General features: G+C 40.7%; 1 protein-coding gene across 1 annotated transcript in view; it reads right to left on the minus strand.

Annotated features, from left to right (window-relative positions):
• SYT9 (synaptotagmin 9) overlaps positions 1-21,448 on the minus strand; it is a 1,541,933-nt gene extending 1,520,485 nt beyond the window's left edge. Inside the window, exon 1 of the mRNA XM_044059738.1 lies at positions 20,678-21,448. Coding sequence (XP_043915673.1) covers positions 20,678-20,825 — 148 coding nt within the window. The 5' untranslated portion in view covers positions 20,826-21,448. The remainder of the gene's footprint in view (positions 1-20,677) is intronic.
• Positions 21,449-26,290: the final 4,842 nt, after the last annotated feature.

The following is a 26,290-nucleotide window of genomic DNA, read 5'->3' on the forward strand; positions in this document are numbered from 1 at the left end:
TACCCTCTATGGATTTGCTTCATTCTGAGTAGACAAGTACATGGGTGGAGATTTAGGCATTTGTAAAATAAAAGGGAGGAGTGGTAAGAGTTGGCAGCTGAAGTGTCGGCAGTTCAAGACTGATTTAATGACATGGAGATGGGGTCTTGGAATACTCTGGCAGTAACATTGGCAAGGCAGGTTTTATGTGACCCTGGACAGGTGGAAGGCTGAGAATTAACTGAAGATGAGCTGCTGCAAAGCAGACAGCTGCAACACATGTTTGTGTTTAACATAGTATATTGATTTTTGAACCTTTATCTTGCTATGGTTACATGCATTTTGCCTTTACTACCTGCACCTTTTTTTTCTATCTTTCTCTTGTACCTGTTAATACAGTCCTTTGGAACCTCAGCACTACATACACTGCATGACTTATAAATCACTTTACTGAATATGTACATGAACTGTTGGAAACTCTTGGGTTCTGGCTATTGTGATTCTCAAACAATCTGGAAATATATCGCTGATTGATAAGTATATTTCTTGACATTATACCCTTTCAGAGTTCCGCATTGTCTTAACTTTGCCTGACTGAATTATTTTATATATTTTCTGGCATTGTTTTATGTTTCTAATCTGTCCTGAAACTGCGTACCCCCTATTTCTGAGGTGGAGTTTATAAAATTTGTCTAACAGCTTTTGTGTTATCGGATTGCTTCAAGGTTTGTGGATTTAAAAATAGTTTCTGTTTGTAAATTCTTGCATACACTGCTGGAAATTCCTGGCTTCTGGCTGGTGTGATTCTCAAACAATCTGGAAATATATTGCTGATTGTTAAGTATATTTCTTGGCATTTCAGAGTTCTGCATTGTCTTAACTTTGCCTGACTGAATTATTATTTGCCTGACTGAATTATTTTATATATTTTCTGGCATTGTTTTATGTTTCTCATCTGTCCTGAAACTGCATACCCCCTATTTCTGAGGTGGAGTTTATAAAACTGGTCTAACAGCTTTTGTGTTATCTGATTGCTTCAAGGCTTGCTGATTTAAAAATAGTTTCTGTTTGTAAATTCTTGCATACACTGTTGGAAACTCCTGGGTTCTGGCTGGTGTGATTCTCAAACAATCTGGAAATATATCACTGATTGATAAGTATATTTCTTGACATTTTAACCTTTCAGAGTTCTGCATTGTCTTAAATTTGCCTGAATAAATTATTGCTTGCCTGACTGAATTATTGTATATATATATTCTGACATTGTTTTATGTTTCTCATCTGTCCTGAAACTGTTTTTCACCCCCTTCCTCCCACCCTATTCTTGTAGAGTTGTTACAGTTGGTGGCTTTGCAGTTGCCTGCCCCTACTGTAAATTTGATCTGGGACACCCTTCCCAGTCTGGTGTTCACTCTACTTAATACAGAGAGAACATTTGAGAAGGCCAATCCACTTAGGTTCTTAACCTCTGCTCCTCGTTCCTCTCTCCTTGCACTTTACTAAAAAAAAAATGCACTCTATTTTGCTTTTGATTACTCAATTGTAATTATTCTGCTGCATTTATTACTCCTTGGTAGTAGCCTGATTAAATTGTAACTGTTATTCTAAGCCTTTCGGTTTAAGCACTTGGGCTTCAGACAAGTTGTTTTACATTAAGAAGGTTTGTGGTCTGCACTGTTGTGGCAGGACAGGTAGCTTACATCCTTCTAAACTGGGAATTGCTGATTGATGGCTCAGTGTCTGTTATTCTAAAAGTCTATTGGTTCTGGTTTAAGCATTTGGGCTTCAGGCCAGTTATTTTACATTAAGAAGGTTTGTGGTCTGAACTCTTGTGGGAGTAGAGGTTAGATTCTGCCCTTCTGAGCTGGGTATTTCTAGTTAAAGGATTATTGTGCCTGCTTATCTGAACTGTTTCTTTCTGAAACTGGTGCGCCTTGTTTGCTGTAGCATAGACTAGATTCAGGCATGCTGAATCTAGCTTTGTTTGCATAACTTGAGCACTAATCCAGACCATCTATTTTGGAGAAGTCTCCCCTGCACCCTAGTGGTGGGAGTGTGCAGTTAGAACTTGTCTGATCAAAGACTGCTGGAACAGGGCTCGGTTTTGAGCTTTTATACTGGTTAATTGGGTAATTTGTTTAAATCAGTTTGCTTGTTTTCTTTTGTTATATAAAAAATAAAAAAATGCACTTTATTCATCTGCTTTTACTGTATTTGTGTTTCTTCCTACTTTATTGCATTTATTCTGCTGCATTTATTACTGCTTGTTAGTAGCCTGATTAAATTGTAACTGTTATTCTAAGCATTAGGTTGAAGCATGTGAACTTCAGACCAGTTGTTTTACATTAAGAAGGTTTGTGGTCTGCACTGTTGTGGCAGGACAGTTAGCTTACATTCTTCTAAGTTGGAAGTTGCTGATTCAAGGCTTAGTGTCTGTTATTCTAATAGTGTATTAGTTCTGGTTTAAGCACTTGGGGTTCAGGCCAGTTATTTTACATTAAGAAGGTGTAGTCTGTACTCTTGTGGGAGAAGAGGGTAGATTGTGCCCTTCTTAGTTGGGGGTTTCTGGTTAAAGGCTTATTGTGCCTGCTTATTTCTACTGTTTCTTTCTGAAATTGGTATGCCTTGTTTGCTATAGCATAGACTTAATTCAGACCTGCTGAATCTAGCTTTGTTTGTATAACTTGAGCATTGACCCAGACCATCTTTTTTGGAGAAGGTTCCCCTGCACCCTAGTGGCAGGAGTGTGCAGTTAGAACTTGCCTGATCGAAGATTGCTGGAACGGGGCTCAGTCTTTAGCTTTTTATTGGTTAATTTGTTTAAATCAGTTTGCTCATTTGCTGTTATATTAAAAAAAAAATTTAAAAAATACACTTAATGCATCGTCGCTTAGCTAGGGTTAAAATATTCCTGGCGTCATAAAGTCTGCTCATCAAATTTTCCCTTAGAACTAGCCAGTTTTTTTAGTTTTAGCACTCAAATCTGTTTCTTTGAGCTCAGCCCTTGTTCAGAACTCATTGTAAGCACTAAATAAGCTACAAATTATTACAGCACTCAACTTTCCTCACTTGTATAGAGGAAAACAGTTTTTAGTACTTAATAAATAAGCACCTATCCAGGCATGTCTAAGGGTCAGCTCCCAATGTTTTCACATGCATACCTGATGAATCTGGGCATCTTGGGACAATGCAGCAATTGCCTCGTGTACACAGGCAACCTTCTCCTCCTACCACCCAACACTACAACCTGTGAGAGATGCACTTATATAGCCCAACTGGAAGCAAAGCTCTCTTCACCTGAGACTGGACTAGACAGTCAAGAGGAGAAGGTAAACACTTGTACCACACCACACTCATCACACAGTCCCTCAAAATCTACACCACCAAAACACGCACATAGCAACACAAAACACACACCTATATTCGCAGAGGCTCTGAATAAAAATCTGCTCAAGCAACAGAGACCTCCAAAAAAGAAACACATGCAACCTCCACCCCCAACACAATCCAAATGACACATAGCCCACAAACTCAGTGTGCCACTCAACCACAGCTCATATGGCATAACAACGTCTATGCTCTATACCAGAAGTGAATCCCTCACTGGTAAGATCAGACCATAAACTAATCTCACTGGATATTCACATCCCGACCCCACCCCCTGCCCAGAAAACCACAGTGAAAAATTTCTCTAAAGCAAATTTCACACTCCTCAAAACTGAGCTGGAATTCTTCAAAGCCCCCAGGCCTGTGGAAAATACGGCCCAGACTGCAGAATCCTTTATAAACGCATTCTATGAACACCTTCAGGAATGCATGGATCATGCAATCCCAAATAAAACCAAGACCCAATCCTCAAAAGGCAGGCATCCTGTCTAGTGGACCCCAGCCATAAACAAACTATACAATAGAAGGAGAAAGGTACTACATGATAGAGCAAAATCCCAAAAAGGGAAGGCATCGCTGATCAGTATTAGCAAAAAACTATGGGCACTTATAAAATCGTCTAAGGCCAGCTTCGAGAGAAAAATTGCACAGGACACTAAGGATAATCACAAGGCTTTCTTTAGTTATGTTAGGAACCTGGGTGCCAATTCCCAGATATGCTCAGAATTAGTCCAAAATGACAAAAAATACACCAAACCCACAGACATTGCCAACATCCTAGCTGACAGGTTCAGTGCAAACTCCCCCCCACTCCCCACCAAAAGGGCAAATATCTATCCCAGCAGAGTGCTGCCCCCCTGACATCTCAAATGCACAGGTAAGTGCTGCCCTCTCCAAAGCAAAAAACAAAGCATCAATGGGACCAGACGTTGTCCCGGGCTGGGTCCTACATGAACTCCAAGAAGAGCTAAACCCAAACATAAAACTACTGTTCAATCTCAGCCTTACTACAGGATATGTACCCAAAGAGTGGCGTACAGCAACAGTGGTACCTCTCCACAAAGGTGGTGCCTCAACGGATCCTGGAAACTATCACCCCATAAGCCTGACTAGCTTGGTCTGCAAAGCTATGGAAAGGATCATCATGGACCTCATAAATAAAGATATTGGGGACCTACAGACACTGGATCCTACCCAGTTCGGCTTTGTTAATGGCAGATCCTGCCTCTTAAACCTGGTCAATTTCTTTGAAACAGTCACCAAGGCCATTGACGAGGGGAAGGTGGTCCACACAGCCTACCTGGACCTCACAAAAGCCTTCGATACAATACCCCACTTGGGCATTATAGATAAGCTCAGCAACTTAAATATAAACCCCTATGTCACTAGATGGGTTGTAAACTGGCTCAAGGACAGAACCCACATGGTTAGAATTGCTGGAGCCATGTCAGACTTCAAACCAGTTACAAGTGGCATCCCACATGGCTCAGTCCTGGGACCTCTCTTGTTCGGTATATATTCCTCCGAGGTACAGGCCAACACAGAAGGACTGTGGCTGACCAAGTTCGCAGATGACTGCAAACTAGGCGCCATAATCCACTCTCCAGCCGACACAATCATCCTACAAAAGGGCCTCATAGAAACAGACAACTGGTGCCAGAGCCATGGCCTCAAGCTAAACGCCAAAAAGTGTATAGTCATCCCCTTTGGCAAAAACAAAGTGCCCACAAATTACCACATAGGTGGTAATCCATTAAGTACGGAAGAAGTAATTAGGGACCTGGGGAACCAAGTTGATAGCAATCTCTCATTTGAAAACCACGTGGCCAAAGTGGTTAGAAAAACATTTTATATAGCCCACCTAATCGTAAAGGGATTCACATCTAGATCAAGGGAGGTCATCGTGCCTCTTTACTCAACCCTCATCAGGCCCATAATTGAGTACAATGTCCCTTTTGGGATGTACCTTACCAGACACCTGCAGCAACTGGAAAGACCCCAAAAGTACCTCACCAAGAGGATCAAAGGGCTCAAACAGATGCCATATGCTGCCCGGTTAAAGAAACTCCAGCTCTACTCAGTGGCATACCACCTGCTCAGAGGCGATCTGTGCCTGACGTATAAAGCCATGTCCAACCCGGAATTAATGGACATGCTGCACCTCAGAAAATCCAAATCCCATCGAGCTACGTGCTCGAGACTTGAACCTCAGCACTGAAATAAATAGGACATGCTGGAGGGACAGATTCATAACCCAGAGGCTCCCTTCACTCTGGAATAAAATCCCAGTTCAGGTTAGGCAGAGTCCCTCACTGACTCTCTTCAAGAGGAATCTTGATGAGTGGATGGGAGATCGTAGGTTTACCCCGGGTATCACTTCTGTGTCACTGTTAGACAGAGGCACAGTATACTAACCTCAAAAAAGGGCATAGCAAAATTCATTTAAAATGGGTGGTGAAAGCCAAACACACTCTGGCTAGGCTTATAAATGCCCTAGGGCAGATAGCCTAGTATGAACCTATGAACCTATGAACAAACTCAGTGTGCCACTCAACCACAGCACATATGGCATAACAACGTAGCCCACAAATTCAGTGTGCCACTCAACCACAGCACATACGGCATAACAACGTAGCCCACAAATTCAGTGTGCCACTCAACCACAGCCCATAAGGCATAACAACGTACCCAACACTCTAGTCATAGGTGACTCTATAGTCAGGCACTCTGATGTTCCACTCACCAGGCTAAACAAGGAGAAAGTTACTGTCAGCTGCCTGATGGGTGCAAAGATCTGCCACATAATGCGCGCACTCAGGTGACTCCACAACAAGCACAAATATGACTCTCTCATTGTCCATGTTGGTGTGAATGACCTGAGACATACCTCCCTGGACTACATGAAAAGAGACATGGAGAAGCTCTCCAATCTTGTAGTCCAGGCAGGTATGACCCTAGCCCTGAGTAGCATCCTGCCATCACCCAGAATGATTCCACAGCACAAGGACAAAATGACTGACTTCAACAACTGGATAAGCTTTTGGTGTCATTCTAAGGGGATCCAGTATCTGTCTGCCTGGGATGACATGATCAACAGACCATGATGCTTTGCCAGAGATGGCCTGCACCTGTTACCCTTGGGATTCCAGATACTGGCTAAGGCTCTTGCCACCCCTATACTGCCTTTTTTAGGTAAGGTTCAAATGACAAATTCACCACTATAATAGGTACAAGCAAGCAAAATCTGAGGATAATGCTACTCAATGCTTGAAGTCTAAACCTCAAAATGCATTCACTTGAGGCACTCCTTAAAATGGAAATCATCGACATCTGTGCAGTGACAGAGACTTGGTTCAAGGCTCCAGACAGCACCCCTGCATTACCAAGCTATAATTCATACCACACCTTTCGGCCACGTAACCTGGACCGAAACACTAAAGGTGGAGGAGTGTCCATATTCATTAAGGATACCCACACCTCCAGGCTAGTTGCTCAGCATAATGCATCCGAGATTATCCAAGTGCAACTAACTCTGGGCAAGACCACAATCCAAACTGTAACTTGCTACAGATCCCCCACCATGCCCCAGGATTTCCACTCCTCATTTCTTGATACACTGCAAAATATTAGGGTACAACCCAACATCCTAATAATGGGCAATTTCAACTACCCCACCATTATCTGGGAAAACTACTCATGTACCAACTCTTTTGCTCAAAGTTTTCTGGAATTCATAAATTCCAATGCCTGGGATCAAATTATCCACACCCCCACCAGGGGCAGCAATATCCTAGACCTGGTCATTACCAACATGGGCGACCAGTGTTCCACACCAGAGGTCAATTCCTTGTTGGTCAGATCCGACCACAAGCTAGTCAGCCTAGACATCCACATCCCACCCCCACCCCCCATTAGGGAAACCACCATAAATAATTTCTTCAAACAAAGCCAACTTCACACTTCTTAAAACAGATGTGGCAAACTTCATGACACCCATACAGATGGTCAATAGAGGTACAACTGCTGAATCCTACACAAATGCACTTTATAAGCACTTACATGAGTGCATGGATCATGCTATCCCTAACAGAACCAAGATGCTATCCTCCAAAAAAAGGAAGCCAAACTGGTGGTCCCCTGGCATAAACAAACTCTACAACAGAAGAAAGAAACTGTTGCAAAAAAGAGTAAAATCTCATTATTGGAGGAACTCCCTGGTCAGCCTCAGTAAGAAGCTGAAATCCCTCATAAAATCCTCCAAAGCTAGTTATGAAAACAAATGTGCCACTGATTCTAAAGACAACCACAAAACATTCTATCGCTATGTCAAGAATCTCAATGGCAACACTCAGATCTACTCTGAGTTACAGCACAATGGCACTAAATATACAGAACCAACTGATATTGCCAATATCCTGGCAGATAGGTTCAGTGCTAACTTTACCCTCCCCTCTCCCCCTAAAGGGCCCATCTCTATACCGGAAGAATGCAAAGCTCCTGTAATCACGGCTACACAGATAAAAGCCACACTCTCCAAAGCCAAGAAAACAGCATCCATGGGACTTGACAACATCTCAGGTTGCATTCTACATGAACTGCAGAATGAACTGGCACCCCACCTAAGCACCATGTTCAATCATAGCCTCAGCTCAGGCTTTGTGCCCACTGAATGGCGCACAGTGATAGTTATCCCACTCCACAAAGGGGGAGTCACCACGGATCCCAGGAACTATCGCCCCATTAGCCTAACGAGCCTGGTCTGCAAGGCCATGGAATGTATCATCATGGAACTTATAAACAAAGACATTGGTAATGTCCAAACTCTGGACCCCCACCCAGTTTTAGTTTGTAAAAGGCAGATCACATCTCCTGAACCTGACTGACTTCTTTGAAGCAGTCACCAAAGCCGTAGATGAGGGCAAGGTGGTTTACACAGCCTACCTAGATCTCTCCAAGGCTTTTGACACCATCCCCCAGTCTAGAATTATAAATAAACTTACTAAACTAGTTATGAATCCCTATGTCACAAGATGGATTGCCAACTGGCTCACTGACAGCACCCCTCAATGTGAAAGTAGCAGACTCCAAATCCGAATTCAGACCAGTGACAAGTGGAGTACCACAGGGTTCAGTCCTGGGTCCTCTCCTGTTTGGTATCTACTTTTCTGAAGTACAGGCTTACACAAAAAGTCTTTGGTTAACGAAGTCCACAGATGACTGCAAACTTGGAGCCATAACTGAAACTCCTAATGATGTGGACATCCTACAAAAGGGCCTCACTGAGACAAACACCTGGTGTCAAAGCCATGGCCTCAAGCTCAGTGCCAAAAAGTGCATTGTCATCCCCTTTGGTAAAAACTCCGTCATCACAAAAGGTTACTCATCCAGGAAAACAAGAGGTAATTGTTCCCCTCTACTTGTCACTCATTAGATCCATTATAGAGTACAACGCCCCTTTTGGTATGTACCTCACAAGACATCTACAACTGGAAAGGCTGCAGAAATACCTCACAAAGAGGATTACTGGCCTCAAACAGATGCCCTATGCAGACCTTCTCAAAAAACTCCAGCTTTACTCCGTCACATATCACCTACTCAGAGGCGATCTCTGCCTAACATACAAAGCTATGTCAAATCCAGAGCTGTTGGACATGCCCCACTTAAACAAATCCCAATCCCTCCGAGCTACATGCTCTAGGGACCTAAACCTTGTCACCACAATAAACAGAACATGCTGGAGGGATAGATTCCTGTCCCAGAGACTTCCCATACTCTGGAACAAACTACCTATCTATAGCAAACAAAGTTCCTCATTAGCACTCTTTAAGAAAAAAGATGACTGGATGGGAAATGGAAATTCACTCCCGGGATCACTTCTGTGGCTATGCTCGACAGGGACACAGGAAAATAATTTTCTTGGGTGGCGAAAGCCAGGGTACCTTTTGGCTAGGCTTGTACAGGCCCTAGAGCTGATAGCCTAGTACCTACCTATGAACCTATGAATTGCTCATGGATTTACAGAGTCTGTATCTATACTGCATTCATCACACACGGTATTGAATCTGTATATGATCTGCATGTATCGTACATGGAATTAGACAGACTGTATCTATACTACATGCAATACACATGGCATTGAATCTGTGCATGCACTGCATGCATTGTACATGGAATTACAGAGTCTGTATCTCCACAGCATTCACTATACATGGTACTGAATCTGTACATGCACTGCATGTAGTGTACATGGAATTGCAAAGTCTGCATCTATACTACATTCACTACACAAGCTACTGAATCTGTACATGCACTGCATGTATTGTACATGGAATTACAGAGTGAGTCTGTATCCGGATCTACTTCAGTAGATCGAAGTAGCATAATACCAAAATGTAATATGCTGATATGAAAATATAGCAAATGAAGTTTAATAAATGCTATCAATGCCAAAAATTAAAAAAATTGTAAACCTAATACACGTCTGGAAGCACCATGGAGACCTGAACTCAAACATATAACTTACATATTAAAATATATCAATAAAAAAAATACCTTTTTAAATGTTTTTGCAGAGGGGCAATCCTCCTGCACCCCCCCATGTGGGGAGCTGCACCCCCACACCCCAATTATATGTACCAACTCCGAGATTGCACTACAGTGGGGAAAAGGCTAAATTTCCCGTAGTTCACTGTACAGTGATCTCTATTTACAACCATTAAACATGCAACATTTTTCTCTTACATATTATGTTTAATTTTATAAGATGTTTTTCTAAGTCCAGTGCAATCTTCATTCAAAACCTCCATGGTGCTTCTGGACATGCATATTAGGTTTTCGATTTTTAACATTTTTGGATTTGTTAACATTTGTTAAAGTTCATTTGTGATCTTTTCGTCTCGGCATTCTAAATTTTGGAATTATACTATGTCAGTCTAATGAAGTAGATCCCTGTATGTATACTGCATTCACTACACATGGTACTGAATCTGTACACACATTCCATGTACTGTATGTAGAATTACAGAGTCTATAGCTATACTGCATTCACTACACATGGTATTGAGTCTGCATTCATTGTACAACTCATTTATAAGTCCACACCTGCAATGAATTCATTGTACGTAGCATTACAAAGCCTGCAGCTCTGCTACTTTTACTGTATTTGGCAAAAGGGAGTCTTGTTTGCACTGTATTCATTGTACTTGACAATGTGGAATATGCCTTCACTGCATGAACTATATGGTGCATTGTTTTGTCTGTTCCTCTACTGTATTCACTGCATGTGGAATTAGTGATTCTGAATCTGCACTGTATTCATTGCACATAACAGTGCTGTATCTGTAACTTCACTGCATTCACTGCACATGACATTTAGTTTGTACCTGCATTTTATTCCTTGAACACTGTCCTGATGTGTCTGCACCTGCACTGCATCCATTGTGTATGAATCTTAGGGTGTCTGTGTTTTCACTGTATTCACTGCATGTGGCACTACTGAATCTGTGCTACCACTGCATCCATTGCAGATGGCATTACTACGTATGTAGCTACACTGCATCCATTTCACATGGCACCAAGGTATCTGCACCTTCACTATATTCATTGCAGTTGCCATTGCAGACTGATTATGTACCTGCAAAGCATTCACTTCTCCTCTGTGGCAGTAAGGGATATGGGGTCTCAGTTTAATGTCTCATCGGAAGGTATGTTTTTACATAACACACCTACATATATTCTCAGTCAAGGAGAAAATGGCTTCATTGAAAAGAAACTTTTACACCTGAAATTTTCTTCCAAATTATGTGACCATTACCTGTGTTTTCATATGTGGTTGCTTTATACATAATAAAATAAAGATGACATGTCTATAATTTAAACAGAAAGAATCAAAGGATTGTATCTGAGGTTGTATCTTATATCTGTACTCTGTAATGTGTTTGCAGTTACTTAATTCTATATAGCATGATCAAAGCAAGTCAAAAACAAACATTACACCTTGCAGGCAAAGGCACAGGTGGCAAAGTCATTAGGACAAAGAATGGTATACCTGAGATTTAACTTTGTGTGCACAATGTTTCTTCACACCTGCTTCCAGTTGCAAAATAAATGTACGGCAGTAGAAGAAAATAAACTATAATTTGTAGTGAACTTTAATAAGCAGAAAGAACATTGTTTATCATTTGCTTAACATTCTCTCTTGTTTATCCAAATAGGCATTTTTGTGTGAACAATGTAACAGTACTTCAGACATTAGCCTACAAAAAAACATGCTTATCCGTATGTATGAACCAGAAAAAAAAAAGATTTCTGAAACAAGTTATTATTACAGTTTTATGCACATCAGTATATTCCATCAAAAAACTGTAGCATTTCACAAAAGCTAGTAATGAAATGTTGAAGAGAAACACTGAAGCATCCTACCTGCAATTTTTTTTTTAAATGCAAAACTCCTTAACAGCTTATTGAACTGTATTTCTGGTTCTTCTATTTTGCTTCCTCCTAGAATCTTTGTTCATTTACAGGTGGTACTTTGTAATACCTAAATAAGTGGCCAATGATATGGCAACCAAAATCAACATAATTTATGTAGTGATTCTTTGCCAGGCATATCTCATTGTTTTTGGTTATAATGCTTTCTGTAACTTCACTTTTGGATCCTCTACTGCTGGGCAAAGTGAAATTCCTTGAGCTTAAACTCTGAGCTTTGGCCGGCTAAGACTTATCTGCAATCAACTGGCTGTACAAGTGAATTTAAGTAAATCTTTATCTGCACTTTTTTCAAATAATACAGCATTTAATTTGATGTTTTTGTGTTGCACTGAATACTATCTAGCTGGAAGTTCTGACCTATTTTTTCAGTTAATGCTTGTTAGAATTCCTACATAGCCAGTGATAAGTGGGGGTAGTTTCAATTCACTGATATTCGGTTTCTGCCTTATATAAGTGGTTCATTTTGGATTATTTTCTGCTTAAACTCTGAGCTTTGGCTGGCTAAGACCTACCTGCAATCAACTGGTCATATAAATGAATTAAAGTAAATCCTTATCTGCACTTTTTTCAAATAATACAGCATTTACATTGATTTATTTGTTTTGCGTTGAATACTATCTAGCTGGAAGTTGTGGCTCTGTTTGTTCAGTTAGTTCTCCACCCACCCTCCCTGCTTTTGTTTTGGTGTTAATCTTGGTGGCTTTGAAACTGCCCACCCCTCTTGTAAATTTGCATTTGGATACTCTTCCTGGGACCATCTCATTTGCTCACTCAAAAAAATATATATTTATCTGCTTTTACTGTATTTGTATATCTTCCTACATTATTACTTTATTTTGTTTTTGCATCATCTTAAAAGTACTCAATTGTATTTATTACTGTTTGGTGTAACTATCATTCTAAGCCTTTTGCTTTAAGCACTTGGGCTTCAGACCAGTTGTTTTACATTAAGAAAGTTTGTGGTCTGCACTCTTGTGGAAGGAGAGGCTGGACTCTACACTTCTGAGCTGGGAATTTCTGGTTAAAGGCTTATAGTGCCTGCATATTTGAACTGTTTCTTACTGAAATTGGTGTGCCTTGTTTGCTGTAGCATAGACTAGATCCAGACCTGCTTAATCTAGCTTTGTTTGTATAACTTGAACACTAATTCAGGCCTTCTTAAAAGTATTCAGTTGTATTTATTACTGCTTGGTAGTAACCCGATTAAAGTGTAGCTATCATTCCAAGCCTTTTGGTTTAAGCGCTTGGGCTTCATACCAGTTGTTTTACACTAAGAAGGTTTGTGGTCTGCACTGTTGTGGCAGGAATGGTAGCTTACATCCTTCTAAGTTGGGAACTGTGGACTGAAGGTTCAGTGTCTGTTATTCTAAAAGTGCATTAGTTCTGGTTTAAGTACTTGGGCTTCAGGCCAGTGATTATACATTAAGAAGGTTTGTGGTCTGCATTCTTGTGGGAGGAGAGGCTGGACTCTGCCCTTCTGAGCTGTGAATTTCTAGTTAGAGGCTTATAGTGCCTGCATATTTGAACTGTTTCTTACTGAAATTGGTGTGCCTTGTTTGCTGTCGCATAAACTAGATTCAGGCCTGCTGAATCTAGCTTTGTTTGTATAACTTGAGCACTAATCCAGGCCTTCTTTTTTGGAGAAGGTTCCCCTACACCCCAGTGGCAGGAGTGTGCAGTTAGAACTTGTCTGATGAAGACTACAGGAACAGGACTCAGTTTTGAGATTTTTTTACTGGTTAATTGGGTAATTTGTTTAAAAGCCTTTTCTGATTGTTTGTAGTCATCTAAAGCTGTTTTAAGTGTATTCTTTACTGTTTGTAGTTGTTTAAAGCTGTTTTAAGTGTATTTTTTACTGTTTTTGCTTTTTCTTTTCAAAAAAAAAAATGTCCTTGTTTCCCACCTTTCTAAGCTAATATAGTCCAGTTTTCAGGCTAGTGCTGAATTCAGGGCTGTGTTACAAGTATCTGAGTTGCCCATACCTTACTTGGATAGAAGGAGGTTTCTCTGTTCACCTGTGAGAGAGGGAGCTTTGAGCAGCCATCTGTCCCTGGAGGAGTGGTTCCAGCCCAGAAGTTAGTAGTTTATAGGCCATTTTGGGCTAATTTCTATCTCTTGCATTTCCCTGCTGTAAAAACCATGTTTGCATGGTTTTGCACGTCCAGGCAGTGCTGGTTAGCTAGGGCTAAATTATTCCCAGCTCCACCAAGTCTCCTCTTCAGTTTTACCCTTGAAAGTAGTCTAACTCTCAACCTAAGCACTTAAAAAGCATCCTACAGTCCAGCACTTGCTCAGACCTAATAGCAAGCACTAATATACCCCGACACTTGATTGCCCCTCACCAACCAAGCGACCAAGCAGCTCACCCTACTATTCAGGCATGACCAAAGGGCGATTTCAAGTATACTGTCCAGTCCAGCTGGTGAACCTGGGTATCCTGAGGCAATGTTACAACTGCCTAATGTACAGAGACACCCCTCTCCTCCTACCACAAAACATTAACATATGCGAGAGATGCAATTATATAGCTAAATTGGAAGCTAAGCTCTCTCCACCCAAGACTGGAACAGGCAGTCATGAGGAGAAGGTTAATACTTGCACCACACCTCCAACCTCACATAGACATACTAAACCAGTACTGGCCAAAAATACACATAAATACACAAAATCATACTTGGAGACTCTAAATAAAAACCTGCATAACCATCAGAGACCTCCAAAGCAGACACCCAAAAATCCTGCACCTCCCGTCACAAACCAGACAACACATAAAGCAAAAAATCAGTGTGCCGCACAATCACAGCCTTTAAGGTGAAATAACATACCTAACACACTAGTAATAGGCGACTCTATAGTCAGGCACACTGACATCCCACTCACTAGGCTGGACAAGGAGAAGGTTACTGTTAGCTGCCTGTCGGGAGACAGAATCCACCACATAACACAAGCACTCAGGTCATTCCAGAACAAGTACAAATATGACTCTGTCATTGTTCATGTTGGTGTGAATGACCTGAGACATACCTCCCTGGACTACATGAAAAGAAACATGGAAGAGCTCTCTGATCATGTAGCCCAGGCGGGTATGACTCTGACTCTGAGTAGCATCCTGCCTTCACCAAGAATGATAATACAGTATAAAGAAAAAATGATCAATTTCAACAATTGGTTAAGCTTCTGGTGTCATTCAAAGGGGATCCAGTGTCTGTCAGCCTGGGACGACATGGTCAACAAGCCTCATTGCTTTGCAAGAGACTGCTTGCACCTGTCACCCCTAAGCTTTTGAATACCAGCCAAGGCTCTTGCTGCCCCATAGTGCCTTTTTTAGGTAAGGCTCAAAAGTCAAACCCACCTTCGTAAACAGCACAAATAAAAAAATGAGGGTTATGCTACTCAACGCTAGGAGTTTAAATCTCAAAATGCACACGCTCGAAGTACTCCTCAGTATGGAGATTGTTGACATCTGTGCAGTAACTGAAACCTGGTTTAAGGCTCCAGAGAGCAGCCCAGCACTACCAGGCTACAACTCATACCACACATTTCAGCCACAGAACCCAAACCGAAATACAAAACGTGGGGGCGTAGCCATATTCATCAAGGATACATACACCTTCAGGTTAGTGGCGCAGCATGATACCACTGAGATCATCCATGTGCAACTAACATCGGACAAACCTGCAATGCAAATTGTGGCCTGCTACAGATCACCCTCCATGACCCAGGACCCAGGCCTTTCTGGAGAAACTAGAAACATGAAGTTCCTACCGAGCACCCTGATATTGAGCAGTTTCGATTACCCAACCGTTAGTTGGTAAAACTACTCAAGTACAAACTCCCAGGTCTGGCTCTCCCTGGAATTTATCAACTCAAATGCCCTGGATCAGCTGGTAAACTCCCCTACCAGAGGTGAAAACATATTGGACCTGGTCATCACCAACATGGGTGACAGGTGTTCTGCAGCGGAGGTCAAGCCGTCACTGGTTAGATCAGACCATAAACTAATCACTCTGGATGTCCACACCACACCACAACCCCCAACCAAGGAAACCACAGTGAAAAAGTTTTCTATAGCAAACTTCACCTTACTTAAGACAGAGGTGGTAAGTTTCACAGCCCCCAAACTAACGGATAACAGTGTCGAAGATGCAGGAACCTTTACAAATGCACTCTATGAGCACCAACAAGGATGCATGGATCATGCCATCCCTAGCAAAACCAAGACTCACTCCCTTAAGAGAAGAAAACCAGTCTGGTGGACCCCTGCCATAAACAGGCTATATAATAGAAGGAGGAAACTAGTTCAGAAAAAAGCAAATCTCAAGAAGGAAAGACATCCCTGATCAGTATCAGTAAGAAATTAAGGTCCCTCATAAAATCATCCATGGCTAACTTCGAAAGAAAAATAGCCAAAGATTCGAAAGATAACCAAAAAGCCTTCTTTATGTATATCAAGAATCTAAGTGGCAACTTGCAGATATGCTCTAAGCTAGTAAAAAATAGCACAAAATATACTAAACCTAGTGATATTGCCAACATCCTGGCAGATAGATTCAGTGCAAACTTCACCCCCCTCTCACCCCCAAAAGAGCCAACAACAATACTGGAAAAGTGTAGTATCCCAGAAATCAGACGCACAGGTGAAAAGCCCTTTCAAAAGCCAAAAGCACAGCATCAATGGGGCCAGATGGTGTCCCAGGCTGCATCTTGCAAGAACTACAGAACAAACTAACCCCCCACCTAAACACACTGTTCAACCTCAGCCTCTCCACAGGCTACGTGCCCATAGAGTGGCACACAGCAATGGTTATTCCACTCCACAAAGGATGGATCACAACCGACCCTGGTAACTATCACCACATAAGCCTGACTAGCCTGGTCTGTAAGGCTATGGAGCACATCATCATGCAACTCATTAACAAAGACATTGTGAACCTCCAAATACTTGACCCGACCCAGTTTGGCTTTGTTAAGGGCAGATCATGCCTACTAAACCTGGTTGACTTCTTTGAGACAGTCACCATGCCATAGATGACGGGAAGGTGGTTCACATAGCCTACCTTGACCTCGCCAAGGCTTTTGACACCATCCCCCACTTGGGAATTATAGAAAAACTCACCAGCCTGAACATAAACCCCTACTTCACAAGATGGGTTGCCAACTGGCTTACAGACAGTAAGAATAGCAGGCTCCAGGTCCGACTCTAAACCAGTCACAAGTGTTGTGCCACAAGACTCAGTCCTGGGACCCTTACTGTTCAGCATATACTTCTCAGAAGTACAGGCAAACACAGGAGGACTATGTCTAACAATGTTCGCCGATGACTGAAAACTGGGAGCCATAATTGACTCTCTGGCTGACAAGGACATTCTCCAAAAGGGCCTTACTGAGACAGACACCTGGTGTCAAAGTCATGGTCTCAAGCTATGAATGCATAGTCATCCAATTTGGGAAAAACAAAACACCCATGAATTACCACATAGGTGGCAGCCCCCTTAATACAGAAGAGGTAATAAGAGATCTGGTGACCCAGGTAGATAGTAATCTCTCCTTTGACAATCATATTTCCAAAGTAGTTAGGAAATCCTTCTGTGCTGCCCATCTAATTACTAAAGGGTTTGCATCTAGAAATAAAGAGGTTATAGTGCCCCTCTACTCATTACTCATCAGACCAATCATAGAGTACAATGCCCCATTTGGGATGTACCTCACAAGACACTTCCAACAGCTGGAAATACCACAAAAGTACCTCACCAAGAGGATTACTGGCCTCAAACATATCTCCTATGCAGTCTGACTGGAAAAACTCCGGCTGTACTCAGTGGCATACCGCTTACTCAGAGGTGATCTCTGCCTGACTTACAAAGCCATGTTCAACTCAGAATTGATGGACATGCTCCACCTAAAGAAATCCAAGTCACTGTGAGCCACTCACTCTAGTGAGCTAAACCTCACCACAACAATAAATAGAACATGCTGGAGTGATAGATTCCTGTCACAGAGACTCCCCATGCTTTGGAACAAAATTCCTAACTACATTAGGCAGAGCCCCACACTAACACTCTTCAAGAGAAACCTTGATGAGTGGATGGGTAACAGAAAATACACCCCTGTGATCACTTCATTGGCTCTTCTTGACAGAGGCTCAGTTAATTAATCAATAGGGTGGTGAAAGCTGACACACTCTGGCTAGGCTTATAAATGCCCTTGGCAGATAGCCTAGTACCTACCTATGAACCTATTAAGTTGCTTGCAGTTAAACCTTCAAGAGCCAAAACATTGATCACTATTTTTCATAGGAAATCATTGCTGGTGTGATTTCTAAGTGTAAGCTGGGACTGATTCATTTCTTTTGGAAGAGCCTTCCTTTCTTCAAGTTGTGCAATGGTGAAGTTAGTATATGTAAGTTTGATGGGTGTGGGGGGCTTCCCCAACACAGTGGGGTTGGGGTGAAAGGGGCTTGACCACATGCAACAAATACTTAAACATTTTGAGCATTTTGGATCATCAGCTTTGTGGAAATTGTCAATTCATAGTAGAAGTGCTTCATTCCACTCAAGTTTCAGAGCAAATATACTGACGGGATAGTCTGCTTTCTCCTGTAAGCATCATTAGACACATTGAGATGAGATAATACACAAAATATATATGTGTTTGTGAAAGAATAGGATAATTTCTACCATATTTTAATTATACCTGAAAATCATGGGGTCTTTATCAGATAAAATATGCTGCAGCATATTAACTTGTATCTCATTTTTCTTGAAACTGTAATTTATTTTTTCTTTATTGATGTCTTATATCATAGCAAGTGGGTATATTTTTACATAACACACCTACATATATGCTCAATTATGGAGAAAATGGCTTCATTGTAAAGAAACTTTTCCACCTGAAATTTTCTTCCAGATGATGTGAATATTACCCATGTTTTCACAAATCGTATGACTAAACATCAGTGACTCTTGACTGCATTTTGACTTGGAAAAGTTACAGGGATCTTCGATAATTCAGTTTCTTGCACTGGTCCTCTTCAACCTATGTATTTGTCTGCACTGTCCCACATTTGAGCATCCCAGGTGAGTCATTGATAAGACAGCCCTGTTACAAGAGCCAGTGATACTCTGGAATTAGTTGTGTTCTTCGAGCAATGCCTTTACATTTCAAATGTTTATCTCTGAATTGAAACATACTTCACCCAACTTACTCTGCTACATTCACACAGCACAACTATTAAACAAAAAGTAAATCATTTTATACATGCTGCTGCTGATAATATGATAACATTTCTTTTGCTGATACTTGCACAACTTTTTTTGGTAGTTTGTTAATTGTGTGTTAGCAATTTATTAGTATGCACTATTTCTTTGTAAATGCAAATGCTTCCTGTGCTATGCAGTCCCTTTTATGTATTACTACAGTATAATGTTTACTGCCTAATGTTTGCCTGATTCTGGAGCCTGGCAATCAATCCATGATATTTTGAAAACACATGAGTTAAAAAAGGAAGAGAAGGATACATCAAATCAGAAATATTCTAAAGTGCATCTAAAACTGAGTAACAGTATAAAAACCATCAATGCAGTTATGAACTGCCTGTTGACTTCTTTAAAACTACTTTAAAATTTTAAAGGAAACTTTTAGAAAGTATGCAAATCTGGAAGAGTAAGCACAGAAGTTGCACCCTTCTTCTTAGGCAGTCAAGACCCGTTGAACAGAATAACATCATACTAAAAGTGTGGTAAAATGTATGACATTCTTCAGATATGAAAGAAGACTGATAAGTAACACATAGTTAGCTAAACAGATTGAATAAATACGTTAATAAAAAATAAAGGATGATGACATCTGAGTTTTTATGCAAGAATAGTAAATGATCGAGGTGATATTATTACCATCAAGATCATGAGGCCTGTAATGCTGACTCATATTGGCACAAACTACACTTACACACACCTGCCATGTGTTTGTTTCTAGGAGCTTCAAATGAAAACCAATTAATGTTTTTTTTTTTTTCTGATAAAACTATACTTCATTAAAAAATAATGGCAATTAAACCAAGGAGAAAAAGGGTCATGGAAATTATGACATGCCCATAGACCTGATTTTACTGCCCCCCCCCCCCCATATCTATTACCCAGCCCCCCGAGAATCCATGTATTTAAACTGGAAATATTGACCGTACAAGAAGTCAGTCAGTGCGCTTTGTCTCCGCTGAAAAAAAAAACATCGTAAAAGAGACTAGACAACTAGACCGTGAAATCTTACCTAAACTGACTGTCTATACATTCTTGAATTTAAAGTAAGTTTTGTGTTTCTGTATGTGGCAATTAACATAGGTTCACTGAACATTTTGCATGAGGTCAGGTGACAAACCATACCATCTCCGTATCTATTAAACTGGAATTCCTTCAACTGGCTAGTTTTCATTACGCGGTACTCGGTGAAAAAAACAAAAAAGACCCAGCAAAAGACTAAGTATTGAAACAGCAGATTAAAGTCTGTTGCTGTTACTATATTTAACATTATTTTAACGGGTTTGCAACCTATATGTGGATTTTTTTTTAATTAAACGTTACGACACCAAACTATTACAGAAACGGGCAACACTGATGAAATTAAAAACACCTGTAGTATCACCATGGGCCAATCTGCGCCAGCAGGCGGAGCAAGCATACAAGTGGAGCAAGTTTTCCAAAATAAAGCAAAAAAGGAGTGCCAGAACACCTTGCATTTAGCACCAACGAGAAGGCAATGCATCTGCATTCTTCCTTTTCACTGTCTTTATATTTCTCAAAGCCTGTAAAGGATACCGAGAAGTTACCTGCATCTATATGGCGAGGTCTCCCTCGATCCCTCAACGAGTGAATGAAATCAAAGCAGTTTTCGTTGTCCACAGCGCCGCTCGAACACAGATCTGAAACCAGCTGAAGTGCTTTTTGACAAATATCGTCCTCTCTGTCGGAAGGCATTTCCCAACAGCATCCTTCTGAATGGAGGAGCACTCCGGAGCGCCCCACACCATTCGATCCGCTAACCCAGACGCTGCCCTCCCTTATCCGTGCGCCTCAGCCAGGTGCCTACCACCTCTGCGCTTCCAGCAGCATCTGTCGCCATGGAGAGGCTCCCAGCAATCCACAGTACTCCATCACACAGGTATAAGTGCTTTTGCAAAGACTCCTCTTGGCAGACATACGCACACATACAGTCCATTGAAGTTCAGGGTGCGGAACCCCCCTGATTCATCTGGAAGGAACACTGCCCTCATTACTCAGCTCCATTCAGATTACAGCCCACTAGTGCGTCAGTGATGAAGTACTCTTGTCTGAAGGCAAGACAGACTGAAAAGCTTCCAGTCCTTCTGCTGGCATTTAGCCCTTCGTGCAGCCACCCAGGGAATGAATTTCTTAGCTTCCTTGCTTCATACTGCTCTGCTAATTACCAAGTCTTTGATGCCCAGTTTGATTCCCATTGGAGGCTCTGTGGGGATTCGTACTGTTCTAAATAAGATCTAATGTGTTACTTAAGGAAAAAAAATCAAGTTAGGTTAGTTAAAGTGCGTTCTGATACGGAAGTAATAGGTTAATTTAACATTTATTCATTTTAATATTAAATCTTAAGAAATTCCCAGTTCCAGCTGAAAAGCGCGATGTTAGTATCAGTTACAACATCTAACCTGATAGTGTTAACACTGTTTCACAGTTACACTTATGTTTGCTGTTACTGCACTGTAACAATGTTTCAAAAGTGTTATTTTACAGCTTTTGATAATATTTGGTAACTTGCGATTTTTAACTCCTGCATTTCTGCTTCCCAGAGAATCCCGCTACCCAGGGTGTGTCTGCACTGAAGGCTGACAAGATGCACGTAGACAAAGCTGGTGTCATACTCGTGTTTTTCCCTTCTCTTCCCTGGGCTTAGCAAAAGTGCATTTTTTTGGAGAGGGTGGCTGCTAAACTGCTTTGCCGTAACGTATGTACAAGGAATAGTACAGCCCCATCCACCCTCTTCAAACAAATTAGATCCGTGTTTCTCCATTACACAGCAGAGAAGATGGGTATCTAATCTGACCTGCTACAGTTATCGTGGGATGCAAATAATGCTTACTTTCTTGTAGATTACGCCGTGGTGCAAGCAAACTCCTGACCCCTGCATGCCGAGTACTAAAGCAATGTTAAATGGGCGCCCCCCAACTGCACACGTGTTCCTATAATATAATACAATATATAATATAATATATTATATAATAGCATACTTGTAACAAACATCAAAGGCGTGGAGCTAGTGTTAGAAGACATCAGCATTCTATTTTTTTCGGGGGGGGGGGTATTTTCAGTTTTCCAGTGTTGAGGTTCTTGTTTTGTTGAATGTTTAGCATTCTATAAGTTACATTCTGAAATATATGTGTGTGTGGGTCAAGAGATATCGCTTCCTAAATCAGCGTCTATGGTACGTTTTGTTGATTTTGTGTCCGTTTTTATTATGTGATAAGTAGTGACGCATTAATGAACTGACCCCCTTACACTTCTTTGATGAAACTTCTAATGAAAGGTATTCACCTTTCAACACTCTCACCAATACGAAACAAAATATCCAGTCAAAGCCCACAAATAATTTAACAGAGATGGAAAACTTCACCGTGAAGTCTGAATTGACAACCCCACCCCCACCCCCCCACACAGGCTGAAATGGTTTGGGTCTTTTGGGGGTTATCTCTTTTACGTAATGCAATTATCTGACAAAACCGCAGACATTGTCTGCAGTAGCCTTGCCTCTTTTAAGGACTATCCCACCACTTCACAAACTACCCACTATCTTATGGCTCCTATCTAGTTACTAAACAGTGTGACACGCCCACACACACAAAAGAAGGAAAAAAGTTAATGGCATGGCATAAACTAAGGTTATATGTTTATTTTAAAAGAAACATTTAAACAAAATACAGTAAAATGTTATATGCAGAATTTGTACACAGTAGTATTTGACTTTACCATGAATTAAAAAATACACACCATTACTTAAAGAAAATGCAGAATAAAAAAACATAATCTGCACAAGCACAAAATGCAAAAATATGCAATGCCATCAAAAGTTATATAGCTGTTAGCAGCATATAAAGTTCTTGAACACAACAAATTGAAAAATCATGCATGATGTTTGAATGTGTATTTGCCTTTGGACTCACAGCCTCAAAGAGTGATTGATAATGTTTAACAAATGCATGACATTTTCCACAATATAAAATCTCCTTTTACCTGTAGTTTTGCTTTTATTATAGCTATTAGATTAGCATTCTGTTCCTTTGCTCAGTCCATGCATGTCCTATTGAAGATACTCGCTCTGCATAGTTGTCTCTGGGTGGCATGGATAGAACAATCTATGCCACTCAATATAATGTACTGCAGCTATACTACAAAAAGTCACCCAGTGATCAGCTACAGAGGGTTCTGTCATCTTCACCAAAATTAGTAATGCAGCCTTTAAAAGCACAGCTGACTCTATACAGTGTGCAAACGTCCATACCTTTGAACTGTATTGCATGTTCTCCATTATTGTGCAGAGCTTGTCTTAGGTTATAGTTTGCAGATGGTTGAATACCTCCATATTCTTTAAAGTGGTACAGTAATTACAGTGAGAGCATTTTTGAAGGAATGAATGTGCTGTGGTGTAAAATGTTAGAAACTTCTGTTAAACTCACTGTCCCGCGTCTCAGATGAAGTGCTTTACAGCAGATGGAAAATTTCCAAAGTAGTTGTCATCCAGCCTTTTGTGGACCTCACCTATGAAGTCCTGCATTGGTGAATATGCCTTAGGAACAGTGATGGAATTGCTGTAGGACAGGGACAATGTTAAAAGGGTCTATATTAGAACACTGAACATTTAAAATGTCGAGTGTTCTAATATCAACCCATTTTCAGGGAACACTGAAAATATCGAAGAAGCAGAAAACCGAATTCTTTCCTAGGGAAAGAATTTGGTTGTCCATTTCTGTTGCTTCGGTATTTTCAGCGCTCTGTTGGAAAGTTACGGGTTGGGTTCAGGTAAGTGTGCAATTGAGTGGGGGTTAGGTATGTGTGCAATTGTGTGGAGATGAGGGTTAGGGCGGGTTAGGTGAGTTAGGGTTAGGGCACGGGTTAGGTATGTGTGTGATTGTGTGGACATGAGGGTTAGGGCAGGTTAGTTGAGTTAGGGTTAGGGCGTGGGTGAGGTGAGTGTGCAATAGTGACGGACCTTAGGGTTAGAGTTTGGGTTAAGGTAAGTGGATAGTTAGTGGTGTGTGTATAGTTTAGTGTAGGGTTAGGTGTAAGATTTAAGGTGTGTGTGTGTGGATTGCTGTTTGTTTGGTGTGCTTGTGTTGTGTGTATGTGTTTTGGAACGGAACATTCAGTGTTTGGTATTTTCGATTGGTAGGGTTCGATATTAGAACACTCAACATTTTAAATGTTCTGTGTTCTAATACAGACCCTGTCAAAAGGAAGGGGCCAGTGCAGTGATGACATGGATGGGACTAGACAAGTTGTGATGGTAATACTTGTTGACCACAAGAAAGAGTGCACACAAAATAGCAGCAGGGCTTACACAGTTGCTACAGTGATGAAGGCACCATATCATCATTCAAGGATAGGCAATCAGCCTTTCATATAAAAATAAACTCAATGCCAGGATGCTATCAACAGAATCCAGCTCCCTGTTTGCATTGATGGTGGATCCCCTCACCAATGGCTCTTAGCCTAGGAGGACCATAGAAGAACTCCTCATCCATAGGGGCCAAATGGGCTTGAGTCTGATAGGGGGTGTCCCGAGAGGGGGTTAAACACACAGAAAGAAAATACATTTCTTAACTCATTCAATCCAATGGAACTCAAGAAGTATGCACTGTAACTTCCAATGGGCTGAGCCTAAGCCTTTTGACAGTGCCAAATCATGTCCTCACATTTCAAACAAATGTTCATATCTCTGGAACCATAGGGATTATGAAAGAAATATAAATAGCAAACTCTTCAGCACAAACTATTTTATAGTGGTAGTATTTCTTGGGTTCTAGGTCTTAACTAAGTTTTATAAGTCACAGTAAACACAGTAATTGTTACATTTGAAATATTTTAAAAACAACTTACAATATCTTAGTAACAATTTAAGTTACACACATATAGTTAACAGAATTGCATTCAACTAAATGGGAACTTTCATATGAAGCTAAGGAGTTCTGTCTGTGTTACTTTGTTGAGGTATTTAGAAAAATGTGAAAATTGTATCTATATAAACTAATATAATAAAAACAACAGTTAATATCTATTTACCTGCACTAGGCAGAGGTCAAATATTAATGCAGTTGAGTTTGTCATTGTGTAAGCTTTGAGATGAAATCTTTTAAAATCTCATACATAGCATGGTTTTGGAATTATTGATGCAAATATGACCGAACAATATTTGACACCTAGAGGCATCAGTAGGAGTTAACTGCAAATGCACCTGCCGGCATCACTCAGATGTAATGAGTTTAAATAAGGGTTGTTACACATCCCACCAGTAAGCACAACAACAGATTCTAATCATGGTTACAATCCCACTTTGTAACAAAAAAATTTACTTTGGCTAAATTTTAGAAAAATAAACAGCTGAACAAAAAATCAAAATGACTATGTAGTGCTGGACAGCTCTCCACCCCCAAGGCAACTTTTTCTGTTGCGGTAGTATGGCTAGACAAGCAAAACACACAGTTAAAATGTATACTTCATCATTGAAATGCATCTGTCATAGTGCAGGAAAAAGGCACCTACCAGTATATAGTCATATAAACTAACATTATTTAATACAACAAAACAAAAGTCAATAGCAGCATAACATATGAACACATACATACACACAAGCAAATTTGTAGGTTATATTACATAGCAATATATTTAACAAAATGTCTTAGGTACTTTGAAATGCATCAATATTACACTTAAAGACATTCCCTGGGATTAATTAATGATCATGTTGGCTTTGTGCAAAGTCTAAAACATTGCAGCATGTTAGAGCAATGAGCTGCAGCACTCATTAAATATGCATGCTGTTCATCATTAATAATCATGTTGGCTTTGTGCAAAGTCTATAAAATTGCAGCACATTAGAACAATGAGCTGCAGCACTCATTAAATATGCAAGCTGTTCATCATTAATAATCATGTTGGCTTTGTGCAAAGTCTATAAAATTGCAGCACGTTAGAACAATGAGCTGCAGCACTCATTGAATATGCAAGCCGTTCATCATTAATAATCATGTTGGCTTTGTGCAAAGTCTATAAAATTGCAGCACGTTAGAGCAATGAGCTGCAGCACTCATTGAATATGCATGCTGTTCATCATTAATAATTATGTTGGCTTTGTGCAAAGTCTATAAAATTGCAGCACGTTAGAGCAATGAGCTGCAGCACTCATTGAATATGCATGC

This window comes from Protopterus annectens, chromosome 17.part0 (genome assembly GCF_019279795.1).
Source record: "Protopterus annectens isolate FY-2018-M chromosome 17.part0, PAN1.0, whole genome shotgun sequence".
NCBI classification, from domain to species: Eukaryota; Metazoa; Chordata; order Ceratodontiformes; family Protopteridae; genus Protopterus; species Protopterus annectens.